This window comes from Carlito syrichta, unplaced genomic scaffold (assembly GCF_000164805.1).
Source record: "Carlito syrichta isolate Samal-C Ts95f unplaced genomic scaffold, Tarsius_syrichta-2.0.1 Scaffold302276, whole genome shotgun sequence".
Lineage (NCBI taxonomy): Eukaryota > Metazoa > Chordata > Mammalia > Primates > Tarsiidae > Carlito > Carlito syrichta.
This window is the reverse complement of record NW_007246372.1, coordinates 909067-928040: the sequence shown is the minus strand read 5'-3', so window position 1 is coordinate 928040 and position 18974 is coordinate 909067. Positions and strand designations below refer to the sequence as shown.

The window sequence follows — 18974 nt, the reverse complement described above, 5'->3', positions numbered from 1 at the left end:
CGCGCGCGCGCACACACACACACACACACACACACACACAGAAATAGAGAACAGAAGAAAAAACAAAAGATAGATGTGAGAAATAAGAATGGTGATTTTTTTTCAAATCAGAGCCTAGCTTGAGTTCTCAAAATGCTGTCTAAATGCTTCTCTTTGGTTGATTCACATCCTGCTACTTTGTGCTTCCTTTTCGTGGGCTTTTTACTTTGGCGGGTTTCTTGTTTAAACTTTTGGTGGGATCCAATCAGAATGATTCTGTAGACCAATCAGCAAATAGGACATGCAAATGAAATGATTCTGTAAACCAATCAAAATGTGTCATGTAGGCATCATATGGGAAAGTCTGTAACTTCTGCAGTACTCCTCCAATGAGGAACCAGGGGAGGGGCCTGTGTTTTAGGGATAAAAATGCTGGTTCTTCCTGCTTCCATGTGCCTGCCCACCAGACACCCGATCTGGGAAGACCATCATGAAAGTCTCACTTCTGCTGCACTCCATGTCTCTGTGTCCATTCTTTGATTTTGGACAGGTAGTTTGTTTCTCACAACTGAGAAGAAGGAATTGAGGAGTGGAGGGAAGGGAAGAAACCAAAGGACACAGAGGAAAACAGAGAGAAGGAGTAAGTGAGGGAGGGAAATAGAGAAATTAAAAAAGAAATGAGAAAAAGAGAAAAAGAGAGAGAAGCACAGAGAGATACCCACAAAGATGGAAGGGCAGAAAAGTGAGATAAATAGGAAGGAAGAGAGGCAGGGGGAGAGAGAGAATGAAACAGAGGGAGGGACCAGGAGCAGTGGCTCACACTTGTAATCCTAGCACTTTGGGAGGCTGAGGCAGGAGGATGACTTGAGCCCAGGAATTCGAGACCAACTTAGGCAATATAGTAGATCTTGTCTCTACAAAAAAGTTTTAAAAATTAGCCAGGTAGTCCCAGCTACTCAGAAGGCTGAGGCAGGAGAATCACTTGAGCTCAAGAGTTTGAGGCTGCAGTGAGTTGTGATTGTGCCACTGCACTCCAGCCTAGGTGACAGAGTAATTTCTGACTTAAAAAAAAAAAAAAGAAACGAAAATTAAAAAGAAATGGAGGAGCAGTGAAAAACTTATGAAAGACAGAAGAGAGAGAGAAAGAGAGAGAGAAAAATGGAGAGAGAGTGAGATAGAGATTTAAAGAGGAGAACAGAAACATAGAGAGAAGGGAGGGTGGAGGAGACAGAAAGAAATCCTGAGAATCAGAGCCAGAGAAAGAGATCAAGAACAGAGAAGGATGGGTAAGAAACCAAAAGGAGAAAGAGTGATGGGGCCTGACGGTGAGAGACAGGGAGAGACAATCAGATAGGAAGAAGGGAATGCCTTTTCCCATGGACCCCTACCCTTGCTCCTCATTGGCACTCACTATGTACCTCTTCTTATTGGCACTCACCATGCACTCTGCCCCACCTAGTCAGGTGAGGACCCAGAGGAAAGCCTCAGGCCCCCTTCTATGCAGCCTGTCCTGTCCTGCTGGTTTGGGTCCCTTCCATTCTGCCCTCGGCTCCGAGGCTTCTGAGGGACACCCCAGTGGGAAGTGGGGTACAGAGCCTGTCCCACAGCTGCCTGACGTGGCTCCCGGGTGGAGTCTGAATGGAAAACCCAGTGACACCCTTCCTCAAGGCCTGAGCAAGCCCGGGCCTGTCGCCCTTTGGGTCTCAGACAGGAAGAGACCTCAAAGGTCAACTCTCAAAATACAGAAGAGGAAACTGAGGCCCAGAATGGGTTGAAGACAAATTTGAAGTTACACAGCCAGGCAGTGACCTAGTAATTATTCCCACAGTCCCCACCTAGGCTGAACTGTCAGACATCAGAGGCCGTGGCCCAAAAACTTTGGAGCTTGCTTTCTCATGAGTAAACTGCTTCCTGCCCAGGGGTAACCTGAGGCTTTAGTGACAGTGTTTTAGATGCCAGGCACTGTGATGAGAGTCTTACCCAATATCCTATGAAGTGACTACTATGATTACGCCCATGGTGCAGATAAAGAAACTAAGGCTCAGAGAAGTGAAGACTTCTAAGCCTGGAGTCACACAATGCTGAGACCCACGCTGTGTCTGTCTGACCTTGAAAGGTTCCTGCTATGATACCTCCAGGCTTCCCCGTAACAGGCAGAAAAGGGATCTGTAAGATGGAGAAAGGGGCAGAGGTGGGTGGCAGTTCCTATGACACAAGAAAGTAGCAGAATGATGGTGTTTCAAACATCATAATTCTTCCCAGTGGGACTCACCTTTGTTCACTTGTGTCCTTGCCCTTGGGAACCCCAGGTGTCCCTGCCTTCCCACCATTCCACTCCCTGCCACCACCCACTCTACTCCAAACCCTTCTGGAGAGAAGGGGTTTGGCTCCTGAACTCCACCCCCCCCTTTCCTGTCCCTTCATTGTCCCCAGCTATGACACTTTGGTCCACAGGCCCAGGTTGGTTCTGAAGCCACAGAGATGGGCCTGCCCACCCTGCAGGCTCCTTCCCCCTGCGACGCACAGTGAGCTCTTCCTCCTTGGCTCTGCCTCCTGGGGCTCATCCTCCTGAAAGATACTCAACTGGAGGCTGGTGTGGGGGGTGTTGAGGAAGCAGCAGGCTGATGGGCAGATGGATGCAGACAAGTCGCTGTCTCGGCCATCACTGGCTTCCAGTCAAGCCCCCAAGAACTACACTCCCAGCCTCTCACCCCTCCCCGGATAAGGCCTGTCACTTGAGGTTTGCCCACCCTCACCGAGCCTCAGTTTCTTCATCTGCACTATGGGTATAAGGCCCCAGTCTCACCAAATGGTTGGAGACAGGGCACTGGGACACAGGACAAGTGCTGGTTATAGCCCCTCCCTGGTGGAGAGACTGCTGTCTCTTGGGGGACACATAAATGATGCCAGCTGTGTCTCCCAGGGGGCCACAGACCCAGCTCCTTCCAAGCCACTTTGCTACTCTGAGAACCATATTTCCTTTGAATACAGGGCATTAGCTCTGCCCCAAGCTGCTCTTAAGACCTGCTCCCACAGTGTCTCCCCCACTCATTAGACCAGGAAGGCTGCTACTGGGCCAGACCTGTGCTTGGAATCCCAGGAAGTGGAGAGCCCCGAGGCCCAGTCCCCTCTTGAGTATGCCAAGAGCCTTTCTAAGAGCCAGGACTAGAAGGGAGCACTCTAGGTGGCCTGCATTGGGCACGCCCTTTCTCAGAAGCCTTGGGAGCTCCCGAGGTGGTAGCCTGCTCTCACCTCCTTCACCAAGCCTGGAAAGACCCATGGCCCCATGCCAGCTTGATGGAGGTGGGTGTGGCAGCCACCACTGGGGTAAGGGTGAGGAGGATGGGTTCTGGGGCCTCCTCCAAGCCCCTGAACCCTCTCCTTCTCCCAAAGAGAGGCAAAACCCCTGCCTGGCTCCCACCCCCATAGCCTAAGGCTTTGGCTCCCACAGTCCCCATCCAGGCGGGGCTGGCAGCAGGTGACTGGACGGCGCTGAAGAGGGCAGGGTTTATGGGGGCGTGGGCCCCGGCGAGTGCACTCCTCAGCCAATCAGCGGCCTGCCCGGCCGGTGGATTCGGTTACAAGCCCAAGATCACCCCATACTCAAGCCTCCTTCCTCCTCCTCCGGCAGCTCCATTCATTGGCCCCGCTGCACTGGGCCTGCTGGACTCCGCTTCCGTTCCACCGCTCAGCTGCCGCCTCGTGGGACCGTCAGAGGCAGGCATCCCAAGGGCTTTGTTTGACTGGATTGGACCAGGTCAGAATGAGGGGTCTGGCAGTGCTGTTGGGAGTGCTAGGCTTCCTGGGAGTGGCTCTGGGGAGCTCCCCTACCCTTCTCTGGGACAGCACCTCCTGCCACTTGGTCAGACCTATCCCTGGCAGCCCCCTGGGCTCCCTGAGCTTTCTGGGCAAGGATGCCCAGGGACTGGCTCTGTTCCACGCCCGCTGGGATGCGCACAGGAGGCTGCAGGCATGTAGCCAGCAGGATGAGCCGGAGCTCACTGCAGATTTTAGTGCCCTCTGTAGTCATGAGACCACCCAGGATGCCTTCATCCACACCCCTGGACCTGAGCTGCAGAAAGCACTGGCCACCCTTCAAAGTCAGTGGGAGGCCTGCCGAGGGCTTGAGGAGGGTCCAGCTGGGGCCAGGGAGAAGCGAGCAGCAGGGCAGAATGGAGCACCTGGCAGAGGGCATCCCCGAGTGAAGAGAGGCTGGACGATGCCTGGCACACTGTGGTGTGGAGTTGGGAACTCCGCTGGGAATTCTTCAGAGTTAGGTGAGTCATGGGGGTATGAGTTGGACGTCTGATTGGGGAAGCAGAGGCTTCAACTCTGGCCCTTACTCTCCTATGCTGTGTGTCCTTGAGGGAGTAACAACCACTCTGAACCTCAATTTCCTTATCTGTCTGTAAGATGGGGGGAACCACGAGTCCTATTATGGGATGCTTAAATGAGGTCATGGCTGGGGAAGGTCTTACTCAAACCTAGGAGTCCGCATTAAGTACCACTGAGGGACGGGACAGGCCGAGGTGGATCCAAGGTGGTTAGTTAAGCCAAAAAGCCACTACCCAAGAGGAGGTTTTATGGGCACAGGGTGCTCGGCAGAGACCAAAGTCTCCAAGACCAAAGGCCTGGGTTCAAATCCTAAGTCAGTACATCCAAGCTGAGCAAGTCACTTTCCCTCTCTGAACCTCAGCGTCCTCACCTGTAAGGAAGGTGATACCTCCCTTGTAGGGCTGCTGTGAGCTTGGGGGTGAGGAGGGCTGGACGTGTGGGAAATGCTTGGTAAACAGCACTGTTGCTTAGGGGATGATATAAACGTGGATGACTTTTTTGCACTCTCTGTACTACTGTCTGTGCGTAAGTGTGGAGGGCTGGGGGAGGACTTGGTACCTGAGTCAGAGCAGGTTGGCATACTGGTGATGCCTCATTGTGCCAGTGAGAAAGGTTGCACCCTGCCTGTTTGCCATTCCATTGCACACACATTCATAACTTTGTGGTTTTATTTAGGGTGTGGGCTTGGGAACTCTGGAGGCAGACTCCAATGTCCCTGAGGAAGAGCTCACCATTGCTCATGGGTGGGCTGCCTGGCACTTCGAGTTGTCCAACAGGGGCTGCAGCCTGGGTGCTGTGCTCTTTTCAAGCTTCGAAACTGTGAGAGTCCCACAGAGGGACAGCGACTGGCTTAAGGACATTTGTGTCAGGGCTGGGATGAGAACCAGGGTCTCTGTCCTCTTGATACCAGGTGGGCACAGCTAGTACGTGGTTGCCCAGGACCCTGCTGAACTGGTGCCCCGTCCCTTCCCCACAGGGGTCTTCCAAGGTCCTGATTTCTGCTGCCGGGAACACGACCGCTGTCCACAGAACATCTCACCCTTACAGTACAACTATGGCATCCGAAACTACCGATTCCACACCATTTCCCACTGTGACTGTGATGCCAGGTTGGTGGCGGGCAGGGAGGGCCAGGGACTTAGGGACAGGGTGGAGTTAGTTACTCAGTTGCCAGGTGTAGACATTGGGATTCCAGAGAATCCTAAAAATCAGCCTGCTTGGACCCTACAGTGCAGGTGGGAAAGCTGAGGCCCGAAAGGAGAAGGGACCTTTGGACCCCAAAGCACCTGGCTGGTTGTGGCAGGGTGGGCTGGGGGAGGAGCCAGTGGCCCTCTGTGCTCCAGGGACCTGAGTGCTTGCTCTGGAGCAGGTTCCAGCAATGCTTGAAGAACCAGCGCGACTCCATCTCAGACATCATGGGTGTGGCCTTCTTCAACGTGCTGCAGATCCCCTGCTTTGTGCTGGAGGAGCAGGAGGCGTGCGTGGCGTGGTACTGGTGGGGCGGGTATGTGGCTACCCCTCTCGAATCCCCTCCCAGCTAGAGAGGGAGCCCAGGCCCCAAGCCTGAGGAGAGAATTCTGTTTGTTTGACCTCCTGAGAATGATGGCTCATCCTGCTTGTCCTTTCCTCAGGGCAGGGCCTAGGATGCAGACCCTCCTTAGATGTCCCCACAATCCAGTGTGATAGGCAGAGCATGGGTCTCCATGGAGACAACCCTGGGGGCTTCTAGGAGGGGAGATTCAGAGTTACCAATTGTCACCAACTGCCATCCTCCAGGTGTAGGACATATGGCTCTGTGCCCCTCGCTCGCCTCCAGCCCAGGACCCTCTACAATGCCTCTTGGAGCTCCCTGGCCACCTCCCTAGCTCCCAGCCCCCAGAGCCCTACTAAGTCTCAATGGAAGCAGCACCCTCAGAAGTGGCCTTCACAGCGGAAAGGGTCCAAGCACTCCAGCAAAGCCAACATCACAGCCCTCCAGGCTCCTCTGGTCTCCCACAGCCCTGATGTGGCCCCCACAGCCCAGCTGGAGGTCCCCCATCCAGACCTCCAGGACTCACAGGGTGGCTTAAAACCTCAAGGTGAGCTCAGAACCTAACCTTGGGGCTCCTGCTGTGAGGGAGTGTCCCTCCCTCTGTGTGTGTATGTTTGGAAGGGGCTCGTCGTGCCTCCTTTCCAACCTTGCCCATCAAGTTACACTGCAGGAAGGGGTTTTCATAATCTATGCATCTGACCACATCACTCCCCACTGATACCCTCCTATGACTCCTCTTTACCTTAGCCAATGATGTCCCAACACCCATGGCCCTCAAGCCTTTGGCCTCGCATACCCTACCAGTCCAAACTCTAGTTTCACAGACTTCACTAGGTTCCTCCAAAGCGGTCTGTTCTCTCCTACCTTTTGCACATGTTGTTCCTTCTGCCTGGAGTACTCTCTTCTCTCCTTTTCTCCCAACCTCCTCTGCCTCCAAGAAGCCTTTCTTGATTACTCTCAGTGCTCTGAACTCCCCCCACAGTGGCACAGCTCTGTGCATGTGGAGGCTACTCCCACGGAGTGGCACCCTGAGATCATAAAGGGCAAGAAATGGAGAATGTGTGACTGAGCACATGGCCCAGTGTTCCTCCTGGATTGTGGCAGGCATTGGTGGGTCCTCCCTGGTGGACTGGTCTCTCACATCCACCCCCACCCCCAGGTGCCCGCCGGGCCTGCCGCAGCTTCCGCCACCTGGGCCAGTGTGAGCACCAGATTGGGCCCCAGGAAACCAGGTTCCATCTGCTCAACAGCGCCCATGAGCCCCTCTTCCACTGCAACTGCACACGCCGGTGAGACCTCCTTGGATCCTTGGGGCTGGGCTGCCTGCTGCCGGGCACTGGGAAGGGGTACTTGGCTGGGAGGAACCCCTAGCGTGAGTCTGCCTCTGCCCTCAGTCTGGCTCGCTTCCTGAGGCTCCACAGCCTACCTGCGGGCGCCAACATGCTTTGGGAGAAGCTGGGCAGGACCTGCTTCAAGTTTACCTCTCTACCGGACTGTGCTGAAGGCAAAAAGTAAGTGATGTCAGACTCAGGAGGAATGGCAGACTTTGCCCAGGGGGTAGGTTGCCTATACCCACCTTGGGTACCTGGGCCAGAAGGTAGTGGGAGGGGTTGGGGGTCTTGAAGCTCCAGTGTCATCATCCCTCTGCCCCCTGCTGCCCCAGGCGCAGCTCTGCAGTTGGCCTACGTGGGTTGCATTTTGACTCTGTCATGTGGTTCCTCTGTGACCCTGACAAGCTGATTCTCTTTTATAAACTTCCATTTCTTTATCTGTAAAATGGTTGTAGGAGCCGAGGACATGGCGTGACACACATAGGTCATACCCTACCTGGCACACAGTACAAAGCTTGCTTAATTCTTACTCCTTATCTACAGTCTCATTCGGATTCTGATTCTCAAAGCCAGCCCCTTGTTAACGTTCCCATTTCACAGGTGAGGAAACTGAGGCCCAGACTGGTTCAGATTTCTACTGCCAGCTAGTGACAGAACCCAGGCCTCTGAGTACCAGCCCAGATATGTTCTGCTCTTTTCTGGTTACTCTGGTCCTAGCCCTGTTCCTCTCTGGGCCTCAGTCTTGTCTGCAGAGTAGGGTGGGATCCTTGCCAGCCCTGACCATCTGCCCCACTCGTCTTTCCTCACAGCTGTTCCAGAGACCCAAGGGCCATCGAGGTGTCAGCTCGGCACTTGCGGAGACTTCAGCAGAGGCGACCCCAGCTCCAGGATAAAGGCACAGATAAGGGGCCGGCATGGCTTCTGGAGCATCCAAGGGCCCCCATGTCATTCTATGACCAGTGTCTGCAGCTAACTCAGGCAGCCCAGAGACCCGATGGGCAGCAGAAATTCTGGAGCCAGTGACTTCAGTTCCAGCTTTCCAGTGCACCAGTCTGGACCTTGCCCGTGGCTTTGCCAGGACCTGGGATTCTCAGCCTCCTCTTAATGGGTTAGACTAAAACATGGCAGAGGTTCTTGTGGACATTTAGGTGGCTAGATGGTGAGGACCCCATCTATGGGGAGAATGCTCACTCTGATGCCCTGGGCTACGACCTTGCCAGGAAACTTCACATACAGATGGAAATAGGGAAAGGGTAACTTATTGCAGTAGTCCCAGGAGGTACCAGGAGGAGGTACATGTATGTCCATGTTGCAAAATTAATACATGTTTCAAGAACCTGCCTGGGGCAGCCTGGGGGTAATCAGAGACATCACAGATATATCTGTGCCTGAATCTAAGATGCAGGTTTGGGGGTGTGGCATTGGGGAGGGCTTTCCAACGTCCCTCTCTCTGGGGTGGGGGGAATCCTTCTTTGAACAGCTGCTGTACCTCCTTTCTGGCCCAGTTCTAAATGTAAGTTCAAATCTCCTCCGTGCCCTTGGGCAAGGGACCTCCCTTTCCCACCCTGAGCCTTTGTTTTCCCCTCTGAAAAAAGGTGTTTATAAACACAAGCTACCTCATAGGGTTGTTGAGGATTGGGTGAACCAATACACATACTGTGCTTAGCACCTGGTAAACATTCCCTTCCTCCAACACACAGCTGAACTGTTTTGGTATCTGATCTTGGAGGTTTGTTTGCTCACCTGTGAAATGGGTCTAAGAATAGCACCGAACCTGCAGGGTTGTGGTGCAGATTAAAGGAGACGGCATGTATAACATATCCAGCTGGTGCCTGGTAAATATCAGCTCTATCAGTCCCTCAACCTCTTTTAGTTCTTGCCTTTGACTATCCCACCTCCCCAGACTGCTAACAAGTTAACAAGTTAGGAGGGAGCCAGAGTGAGGCTGGAGAATTTAATTCCTAATGGATGACCTCCAGGATTGAGACATCTGCCAGAGCTCCCCCACCATGCCAGATGGGGCCCTGGGCGGGGCTTTGCTGAGTGTCACAGTTGAGGTGCCAAGACTGAGTTTTAGGGGACCCCAGGTGGCCTCCCCTGGCCAGGACAGTGACAGGTGCAGATACAGCCGGAGCAGCAGCAGGAGAAAGGTAGGTGGGCTTGGGGAACACTGAGGCAGAGTGAGGGCCACCTGGGCCCATCTGCACACCTGGCCCTCAGGGCTCTAGGCCCCCTTCCTCCAACCCTTGCTGGCCCTGGGGGCCGAGAGACAGGCTGTTAGGGGCCAGGGCCTCCCGATTTGGTCCCCAGGAGCTGCCACCCCCAGGGTCTACAGTCTCCAGGCGCAAGGCAGGCAGCAGGCCCAGGCTCCGAGGCACAGCTGGTGGGAAGGCCCAGGGCTCAGGCAGCCCAGAGGGCCCCTCCTCACTGCTACCTCGGCTGCTGCCACTATTGCCTCTGTCAGGAGCCACCCGAGGCAGGCGGCGGCTCTGGGGTGAGGGGCTACGGCTGGCACCACGGCGTTCATGGGACGAGGGCCGTAGGGCAAGACTAGGGAATCGGGCTAGTCCTGGGCTGCGGCTCCGGTGTCGCCTGGACTTGCCAGGACTGGGGCTGCGGGACTTGGGCGCGAGCAGCTCCAGAGTGCTGTCATCCTCACCCTCCGAGCTGGTGCCTGAGCTGTCTGTGCTGCTGCTGGATGACTCCGAGGTAGGCAGCGAAATCTGGGGACAATGTGGTCACTGGGGCACCCTGCTCCCCAACTTAGCCACTGAGGCCTCTTGGGACCACTCCACCCCTTCCCACTGGCAGACCAGAAGACCTAGGGAGTTCAGGCTATTAGTCTAAGGTCAAGGAGCAGAATGCAGGGGCTGTGGCATTTGAACAGGGTCTTTTGGCAACCTCTTCCCTGACCCTGCAGTCTGGCCTACTTACCTGGAAGGGTTCAGTGACACCGATGAGGATGCTGTGGTTGTGGCTGTAATAGCCCAGGATGAAGTCTCCATGGCCCTTGGGCAGTGATTCCTCACTGAATGTCACCTGGTGGGCCCAGGGGTATAGGCCCAAGCTGGAGTCAGGAAGGCCACCTGTGGGCCCCCTAAGCCAAGTCCTGAGGTCCCAAGGGCAACAGGGACTTCCCCTGACTCTCTTTTAAGTACCTGGTAGGTATTCCCATCCACATCTTCATGTTTGGCCCAGACATAAGCCACGTAGTCCTTGCAGTGGCGGAATCCCACCTGGGGCAAGAGGAATCAGTGCTGTGGACCCCTAATGCCTAATCCCAGCATCTTCCAGTCAGGCATTAAAACCTGGGCAAGGAAGTGACTCTGCCATGGTGTCCTCCAGGCCTTTTTCTTCCCTGAGTCACTGACCACCCTGCCTCTTACCCGGTACAAGCCGATCCAGTCCCAGGAACTGCGGGCGAACACTGTTTCCATGCGGTACCTCACCACAGCCTGTTCTGGCCGTACCCACTCATCTGCCACCTCCAGCCGCACCAGTGGCATGTCGTCCCTGAAGGCAAACTGCCCAGGCAAGGCAGGGGCAGGGGGCAACATCAGGGGAGACCCTCTAGTATCCTACACATCTAAGGCTCTTGGGCCTGAGTCAGCACAAATAGGCTGAGACAACGGGCCTTTGAGGCCACTTCACAGACTGGGAAACTGAGGCAGAACAGGCCTAGGAAAAACACCAATCTGCCTGCCTCCCAGCCCCGGGCTCCTGCCTACAGCCTCCTTAGGAAAAGTGAGAACACAACTTGGAGCTAGCAGACACTGGATTTAGTCCTGGTTCTGCCACTCACAGGTTATTCAACCCTGGGTGAGTTCCTCGGCCTCTCTAAATGCCAGGGCTCTTGTCTGTAAACTTGGAGGGATTGTTCCGCAGAGTCAATGAAGATACTATTTGTAAAGCAGCCCATAAACTTCCCAGAATATCAGTAAGTGTTCAGTAAATGATTTGTTATATGCTGGCATGAAACAGTGATAAAGTCCTATGGTGCACTGGATATTTTTGAGGCACCCTGAATAAGCTAAACACCCCTTACCAGGCAAGAAGAGTCCTAGGTGGGAGGCTGGAGACCTCAGTTCATTTCCAGGTTCTGTTACTAACTAGCTGTGTGACCTCAGGCAAGGTTCTGGCTATGATAGGACTCAGTTTCCCCACCTAAGTCTAAGCACTAAGGGGCCACTAACTACTGCTTTGTTATCAGTCCATGAAGACAAATTATAACCATGAGTATCCTTGCCCCAAGGTCAACCCAGATGGAGCAGGGGGTCACTTGAATGGGTGGAGCTGCTGAGGTGGCAGGTAGCCAGAGTACTGGCTCCACCTCTGTCCCTCAGGGAAGGGCTCAGGTGGTGCCAGCCTCAGACCTTTGTCTGTTTCCCTGTTTATCTGGTTTCAGGTTTCCCTCCCTCAGCTTCTGAGCCAGGTTGTTCCAGAAGAAACTAGTACATTCTTTCCCTGTTCCTGTGTTCCTAATAGGCGTGTCTAGCAAGAGTAGTTCCTGCTGAGCCCTATTCTGACAGCATTGCTTTGGGTAAGAGACTTAAGTTCTCTGAGACTCCAGTTTCCCTCACCAGTAAAACAGGGAGGAGAATTTGAACATCTCAGGGCCTATTGACGCATTAAAAGGGATAACATATGTAAAGTGCCCTACATAAGGCCTAGCGTGTAGTAGGTACTCAACAGGTAATGTTTTTGAGAGACAGTGTCCTGGACAAGGAGGGAAGGACATAGTGGGGTAACAAAAAGTGTGGTTTTCAAGGTGAGGTTCCTCATTGAGGATTAAACCTCACACCCGAGCCCTTTGCCAGAGGTCACACACGGGAGGCCAAGTATGGGCAGATTTCCATTCCTAGCTGAAGACAACTGGCCAATGTCCCGCTGACTGCCCACATGACAAAGTTAGCAGGAAAAACATTCTTTGGCCTACGGGGTTACCTCATCTCAGAGCAGGAGACTCAGAGAGCTCAGAATTGGGTTTCAGGGCTGGAGAGATGGGATCTACCTCACTCTGCCGCCACTGACACTGTGTGACTTGGGGCACATGCCTACTCCCTGAGGAGCCTTGGATGCCCCACAGAAAAAAATGGAGTTGTACTACATGGTTTACCAGGTCTGGTTCTAGGATTTCCCTTCCTCTCTTTCTTTTTTTTTCTTTCTCTTTCCTCCCCCCCGCTTTATCCCCCCTCTCTCTTTTCTTTTTCTGGATTTCCCCTTTTCACTTTGGCAACCAGGGACCTCAATCTTTAATACAAGACTAAATTATAGTAACTATTTAGAGTTTAACTTTGTATTTTTATATCTCTACTCTCCCTCCCCATCACTACTCACTCTCATAATGCTTGGCATATGGTAAGACAGTAAGTACTCAGTAAATAATGAGTGAATGAATATGAATGAATGTTACATGGGGTTTGATTTTGCTGGTCTTATTATATATGCAAATTTGAACATAAGTTGCTTTAAATCTTGGAAGAAGGGAGTCAGAGATTAGTAGAAAAGGCATGGGCTCTGAACTCAGATTGGTTTGTTTACAAATTCTAACTTTTCCCCTTACTAGCTGTGGGAACCCAGGCAAAGGATGCTGTCTGTGTCTCTGAGCCACAGCTTCATCTGAAAATGAAGATCACAATCCTACCCCAACCCTGTTAAGATAAATGAATGCTGCTGAGGGCAGGGACAGGGGTTATTGGTGGGCAGTGTGATGCTGAGATGGGCCCGGGGATATCATGCAGGGAGGAAGATGCCAGAATTCACCTGCAGGATGAATTGGGCAGCCACAGGCTTGTGGTCACTGACTGTATATTCCATGTGGCTGCGGTAGCTGTGCTGGGTCACCTGGAGCCGGTGGCTCTCTCGTCCAGAGGGGCTGGGGCCTCCAGCTGGAGCCTTGACCTTCCACAGGATACGGTCTGTCCAGGCCGGCTTCCGCTTCTTGGCACTGCAGTGGGCAGGGTACCCCAAGTTTCATGGACTGGAGATCAAGGCACAGTCCCCAACCTTGCCTCCTCCCCTTCTTCCCACAGTCTACCTTTTCCAGAAGACCTTAGCCCATGTCCCCACCCCTTCCTATTGCTGAGCTCACCTGGTATCATATTTGTTGGTACCCACATCAAACTTGAAGGTGGGAGCGAAGTTGAGGGGACCTTCCTGAAAGCCCTTCAGAATGGGCCAGGTGCGCTTGGCCATGTTGAGCTGTAGAGGTCCAAGAAGGCAGAATTGGACAAAATCCTGGGCTTTGCCAAGCCCAAGGATGGGGCAGGGCAGGTGAGGACAAGGACCACAGCCTAAGGTACAGATGTGTCCCGGGTGACATTCTGTGTACTTGAGAGTTTAGGGTGGGGACTGGGATTCCTCACCTGATCCTTCTCCCAGAGTTGATGGAGCTGGTCGCTGTCGATGGCAAACTTGACAAAGTGTAGGTCGTAGCTTTCAATGCGGAAGTTCAGGTCCCCGAACCAGAACACGAGGCTGTTTGGGTGAGTCCAAGGGGTGAAAGGGCTCAACCCAACAACACTGGCGCCTCTAGAGATGTAGTGGGTGGTTGGGTGGGTGGCGCCAGAACCTCCAGCCAAAGAACAGAAGGGGGATGAGGGAGCTGGTCTACATGGAATTAGGTTCCGATCCTCAGCAAGGCACTGCCCCTCTGCAAAGTTCCATCCTGCAGGGCTCGCCCTCCCACCCCCCATCAAGCTGTTACCTTCATTCTTGTCCCTACAAGCAGTTTGGGCGGCCACTCACCCCATAGGCCCCGCCTCTCTCCACCAGCCCCACCCAGGCTGATAAGCAGACCCCCACCACGTGAGCCCGCCTACGCTCCATTTGGCCCCGCCCCCGCTCATACTCGTGATCCAGGATGCCGTGTGCGCCGGGCCCTTGGAATTGCTGGAGGCTGAGGATAGTCTGGAAGTTGTCCTTGCGCTGCTCCGCCTTGTCCATATGTGCAGGCAAGTGGCAGTTCAGGAAGCACAGCATGTGCCCGAAGGCCGCCAGGCGCACGCTCACTCCACCCTTGTTACCCTACGGAGGCAGGGCTGGGCGGGTCATGGGAGGGGCCTAGGCAAGGAGGTGAGGCACTGGGCGGGGCGTATAGAGGGCATGAGCGCGACTTAGGCTTGAAGAGGGGTGGGTGCTAGGGAAAGGGGCACCACACAGAGACGCTTCGAGGAGAGAAAGGCGAGAAAGGCGGCAAGGTCTAGATAAATAGGGTGTGGTGTTAGGCGGTGCTTGGGAAGGGGCTGGCCGCAGGGTAAGAGGAGGGGCATGCCTGTGCCTGGGGGCTGGAGAGCTAATCTAGGGCCACCTTCGGACCCCACTCCCTCCCGGGCCCGTTCCCACGCTCACCCAGTAGCCACCCAGGCCAGTGCGCGTGCAATCGGTCTGCACATCCCGCAGGAAGGGCAGGTGGTAGTACTTGGCGAACAGTAGCAGGATGACACCCTGCATCCTCACAGAACTCACCTGCGGCAGGAGGCGACGCTGGAGCTGCGGGACAGAACGCAGCGCCCCTGCCTTCTCCCCTGCCCTTCCCCTGTCCTTAAGGTCTGCTTCTTCATCCTCTTATTCACGGACCGGCAACAGAGACCCAGCGGGTCCACAGTGAGTCCGGGTAGAGCTGGGGCCAGGAATCTAGCAAGGTCTCTGCCCGTGCAGAGGGTGAGGGGGGCGTTACCAGCACAAAGTTGAAGGGCCCCAGCGCATCCATGAAGAGCTCGCTCCACTGGTCGGTGAAGAACGCGTCCTTGAGGCGCTTGTTGAGCATAGAGTTCACCTCCTGCAACCTGGGGAGATGGGGGTGGGGCGGCCGTCGGATTGGAGAGGCGCCCTGGAAGCCCCTGCCATGGGTAGAGGGTCCAGGAGGCCCCAGGGCCTCAGGAGGGGTCCACACACCCTGCCCCCTCACCCTATGGCGATCATGTCTGCAGCATCACTGTCATCACCACCACCCAGGTGGAGGAGGGATGTGACATCGTCCGGGGGCATGGCGGTGCCCACATTCCATGTGACCACAGTGATCCTGTGGGCAGGGGCAAGTGAAGGTTTAATGCTGGGCACCACTCTCTCAAGCTCAATTTCTCTTTCATAGGGCTCTCTCTGGGGGAAATAAACTGAGGCAATGTGGGTATAAGCCCTTAGAAGGACCCACAGTAGCCCCAGGATCTCTCCTACCAGGCTCTTCCTGGGGAGATAAACTGGGAGGGAGGCAAGTCCCTTAGGAGGGGATGTTGTCTTCTGAGGGTCTCAGGTGGCCCAGCACCCCGCTCCCCCAAGGATGCTTCTCCACCAGGCAACTGAGGCAGAATAGGCCATCCACCCTGGAAGAATAGCTAAACTCAGAGCCCAAACCCCACCAGCCTTTCTTGGGAGAAGGACCTCTCACCGGAAGCCGGGGTCGCTCTTGCAGGTAGGTTGAGCTGACCAAGAGGACGCCGAGGTGGATGTAGAAGGGGAGGTGGTGGCAGGGGCTGGGACTTCTTGGGCCTGAAGGTTGGGGCTTAGGCACCTGCCAGGCCCTGCACCCTGGGTGCCAAGCCTGGGGAGGGCCATCTCAGGGGCTGAGGGGACACAGGGAGAGCGGTTGGGGGAGCGGCTGGGGGAGCGGCTGGGAGACCGGGGTGGCTTGGGCAGAGGTGGGGGCACAGTCTGGCCTGAGAGGGTCCCCGGCCGGAAGGTGGGGGACAGAAGTCCAGGGGAGTGGGTGCCAGACTCTGGAGGGCCCTGGCCCACATCCAAGGGTAGGGTCTGGGGTGGCTGTGGCAGAACAGCGTCCTCAGGGCTGTTGCGGAGGGTCTCAGGCCGGGCTCGGAAGGAGGGGAACAACCGAGGGTCTGAGGCTTGGATTGAGGATGGGGAGCCTGTGGGACCAGATGCCTGAGTTGGAGCCTGGAGGCGCCCCTCAGACGAGGGGAGAGGTCTAGGGGCTAGGGCATCCCTTGGTCTAGTTGGTGTCCATATCACAGAGGCCGGGACTGATGCCATGGATGCTGGAACCATGGCCTGCTCCTGAGAGGGCGACAGAACTGGACTGGGCACTGGGGATGGACTAGAGGGGAGCTGTGGGGGCTGTTCCTCAGAAGCAAGGGTCAGGCTCAGGCCCAAGGTTGCCAGTGCTGGCTTGGGTCCCACAGAGGCAGGTGGCATCTGCTTCTGGTCCCTGGAAGTTGGGGCCAGACTGGGCCCCAGGGTGCCTGGGGGAGACCTTGGCCCAGCTGAGACAGGCATCACCAGCTGTCCCAGGGATATTGGAGCCAGGACTGAGCCTAAGGTTGCTGGGGGAGACTTTGGTCCAGCCGAGGCAGACATCACCAGCTGGCCCACAGATGTTGGAGCCAGACTGGAGCTGCAGTGGGCAGGAGCTGTTTTCTGCCCTCCAGGGGTACACAGTGGAGCCAGACTGGGTCGGGGAGATGCTAGAGCCAGCCTCGGCCCCTCTGAGGAAGGTGATATAGCTGCTCGTGGCCCTACAGGTGCCAGAGCCAACCTTGGTTCCAAGGGTATTGGGGCTGCATTCTCCTTCGCTGGGAGCTGAAAACTTGAGTCCACCTTGTAGAAAACAAGTCAAAGACTCAGGGTGACCCTAATGAAGGGATTTGGCCCCAACTACTGTACAAATCCCAGCAGACCCCATCTAGCTAAGAAAGGGACATTTTTCTAAGGAAGTTCTTCCTACTATCTTACCTCAACCCATTTTTCTGCAGGTCAACTCTCTTGGAGAAGATAGGACACAAAGCCCTATCCCTTCCTTCAAGGTTGAAACCTCTTTCACAGGTGGGGAAACTGAGACCTTGACTCCAATGATACAGAGTGCAAGCCTGGACAAGAGGACTCTACTTGTCTTCCTGGCTAGCACCCACTCCCTGTCCACCCTGGACAGCTTCCCTGGGTAACCCTCCCACTGCAGTCCCTGCAGCTAGTCCCCCTGGGCAACTGACTTGACATCCCATGTCTGACCACTGTGGCACACTGGGTGCAGCCTTTAAATACCTCCCCTTTCTCCATGGTACACAGAAGCCCTCAGGTCTCCCCCAAACCCCACCACCAAATATCCCTAACTCCTTGGCCCTCTCTGTCCTCTCATCCATTCCCAGAGCTCCAAGCAGGGGCAAGATGTGGGGCCATGCACATTCTAAACCCAGCTCTGCGTGACCTTAGACAAGCACCTCTCTGCTCAGGGCCTCAGTTTCCCTGTCTGTAAAACAAAGGGACTGGGTGAAGGGTCTCTGGCTATATTGTAATCTGAGGAGTCTTGGTCTCACATCCTCTGCATTTATGAGCCCAACATTTGTTAGAATTCCATCAAGCCCTATGGAGTCGTCCATCCTCGCCAAATGTGGTTCTGACGCTCAGAGAAAGTCCAGGGTTCTAAGTGATCCTGGTGTGACATCTCTCTGTGCCCAGGTTGTGCCTTCTCACCTCCTCTACCCTCTCCCCCACCTGTGAGGACAGGCAAGCAGGATTCCCCTCTACATCCATCAGGGGCTGGGGTACAGGGCCATGCAATTCTCTTCCTTCCTCATCCATTCTCTCTTTCTGATGTCCCCTGTCTCCAGAAGACAGGATAAAGCGTCCTTTGCCAGGGAGGACAGAAGAAGGTCTACGTTTGCTCCAGGGTGTCCCATCTCTGCCTCCAGAGATGCTATTTTGTCTCTGTCCCATGTCCTTCTCGGTTCAGAGAACCTTAAACTCTGCCTCCACCTCCCTTGCCAAAATCAGCTCTTTGAGGCTGCGCTTTGGACATCCTCCTTGGTTCCAAGTGTCCCATTGTATGCCCCTTCCCCCCAACCACCACACCGCCTCCAGCACTAACAACTTAGACATCCCAGATGTCACAGTTTTAGTCTTCAGAGACAAGCCCCCTCATTTTGCATTTGCTCAGAGAGGAAAAGCAACTTGCCCAAGGTCACACAGCAAAGCTGGAGTACTGCTGGGTACCCTGACACCCAGTCCAGGGCTCTCCTGGGCTCTTGGATATGTCTAACTTCATTGTTCTTTGGGTATCCCGTCACTGCCCCTAAGCCCCCAGGGTGTCCTCTTCACCCAGCTCCTGCTTGATAGGCAGAAGAGTGTACCAGCCCCTCAGTCAGGGGCACTAGGGCACCTGCAGTGTGTGTGGGGGTTTGGGACCTGGGATCAGGAATGGGGGATCAGCTGGGTTTTAGGGGTCTTACCTTGGAGGGTACCCCAGTTTGGGAAAGCCCATGGGGTGTGGGCAGGGGGCTCAGGCCAGCCAGAGTCCCCAGCATCCTGCTGCCACTGCTGCTCTGGTGGCCCTCCATGTCTGCAGCCCCCAGCAGCCTGGGCTCCCTCGGGTTCTGGCTCCAGCTCCTCCGCTCCCGGGAACCAGTGATGTCATCAACCATTTCAACCTGCTGAGAATTTAAAGGCACAGGCGCCCACTTCCCAGTTGGAGGTGGCCAGGGCAAGGTAGTTACCCTCTGGAAATTCTTCAAACTGTCTGCTGAGGTTGGAGTGGCCATTGAGTGGGGTGAGGTGAGGAGAGTGTGCCCTTGGCCTGGTCCAGGTCCCAACTGGCAGCATGGAGGAAGCTGTCTGTCTACTCCCAGCTTCTTGTCAGTGGGCCTCACCAGCCTTTGCTCCAGGGAGGGGTAGTGACACACCTGCAGGTAAGGTAGGACAGGTGGTTCAGAGGTTGGAACCCTCTCCAGGGCCTCAGAGACAACTGAGTTTCTGCCCTGATCCTGTGACCTTCCTGACTTCATGCCAGCTTAGGGCTTGCCTTGGCCCCCACCCTTGCCCCATTTTCAGGCCTTTCAGGCCTGCCCCCCACCTTA

The 18974-nt window shown here is 55.1% G+C and overlaps 2 protein-coding genes across 4 annotated transcripts; one reads left to right on the top strand and one right to left on the bottom strand.

Moving 5' to 3' along the window:
* The first annotated feature begins 3495 nt into the window (after positions 1–3495).
* On the top strand, positions 3496–8340 carry PLA2G3 (phospholipase A2 group III). Its single transcript, XM_008056189.1, has 7 exons — positions 3496–4256; positions 5291–5423; positions 5684–5818; positions 6091–6392; positions 7005–7134; positions 7240–7356; positions 7986–8340. The coding sequence occupies exons 1-7, from the start codon at positions 3743–3745 to the stop codon at positions 8197–8199; spliced, it is 1545 nt and encodes a 514-aa protein (XP_008054380.1). The 5' UTR covers positions 3496–3742; the 3' UTR covers positions 8200–8340.
* Positions 8341–9116: 776 nt separating this feature from the next.
* INPP5J (inositol polyphosphate-5-phosphatase J) lies at positions 9117–18551 on the bottom strand. Of its 3 annotated transcripts, XM_021711418.1 has the most exons (14): positions 18351–18551; positions 16664–16725; positions 15563–15737; positions 15086–15199; positions 14855–14963; positions 14527–14643; positions 14027–14202; positions 13542–13653; positions 13268–13377; positions 12940–13123; positions 10563–10700; positions 10335–10412; positions 10111–10215; positions 9117–9899 (listed from the first exon to the last, which is right to left on the bottom strand). In XM_021711418.1, the coding sequence occupies exons 1-14, from the start codon at positions 18380–18382 to the stop codon at positions 9393–9395; spliced, it is 2019 nt and encodes a 672-aa protein (XP_021567093.1). In that variant the 5' UTR covers positions 18383–18551; the 3' UTR covers positions 9117–9392. The 3 variants fall into 3 exon arrangements, with proteins under 3 accessions (XP_021567093.1, XP_008054379.1, XP_021567094.1); XM_008056188.1 differs by having other exon boundaries at positions 15563–16725; positions 18351–18545; XM_021711419.1 differs by lacking the exon at positions 15563–15737 and having other exon boundaries at positions 18351–18545.
* Between the last annotated feature and the right edge of the window lie 423 nt (positions 18552–18974).

Coding starts and splice junctions, on each gene's coding strand:
- PLA2G3 (XM_008056189.1), top strand. CDS start 3,743: ATGAGGGGTCTGGCAGTGCTGTTGGGAGTGCTAGGCTTCCTGGGAGTG. Junction 7,135..7,239: donor CACTGCAACTGCACACGCCG/GTGAGACCTCCT, acceptor CTCTGCCCTCAG/TCTGGCTCGCTTCCTGAGGC. Junction 7,357..7,985: donor GACTGTGCTGAAGGCAAAAA/GTAAGTGATGTC, acceptor CTTTCCTCACAG/CTGTTCCAGAGACCCAAGGG.
- INPP5J (XM_008056188.1), bottom strand. CDS start 18,542: ATGGTTGATGACATCACTGGTTCCCGGGAGCGGAGGAGCTGGAGCCAG. Junction 15,200..15,562: donor AAGAGCGACCCCGGCTTCCG/GTGAGAGGTCCT, acceptor CCCTGCCCACAG/GATCACTGTGGTCACATGGA. Junction 13,378..13,541: donor AACTCTGGGAGAAGGATCAG/GTGAGGAATCCC, acceptor GGACCTCTACAG/CTCAACATGGCCAAGCGCAC.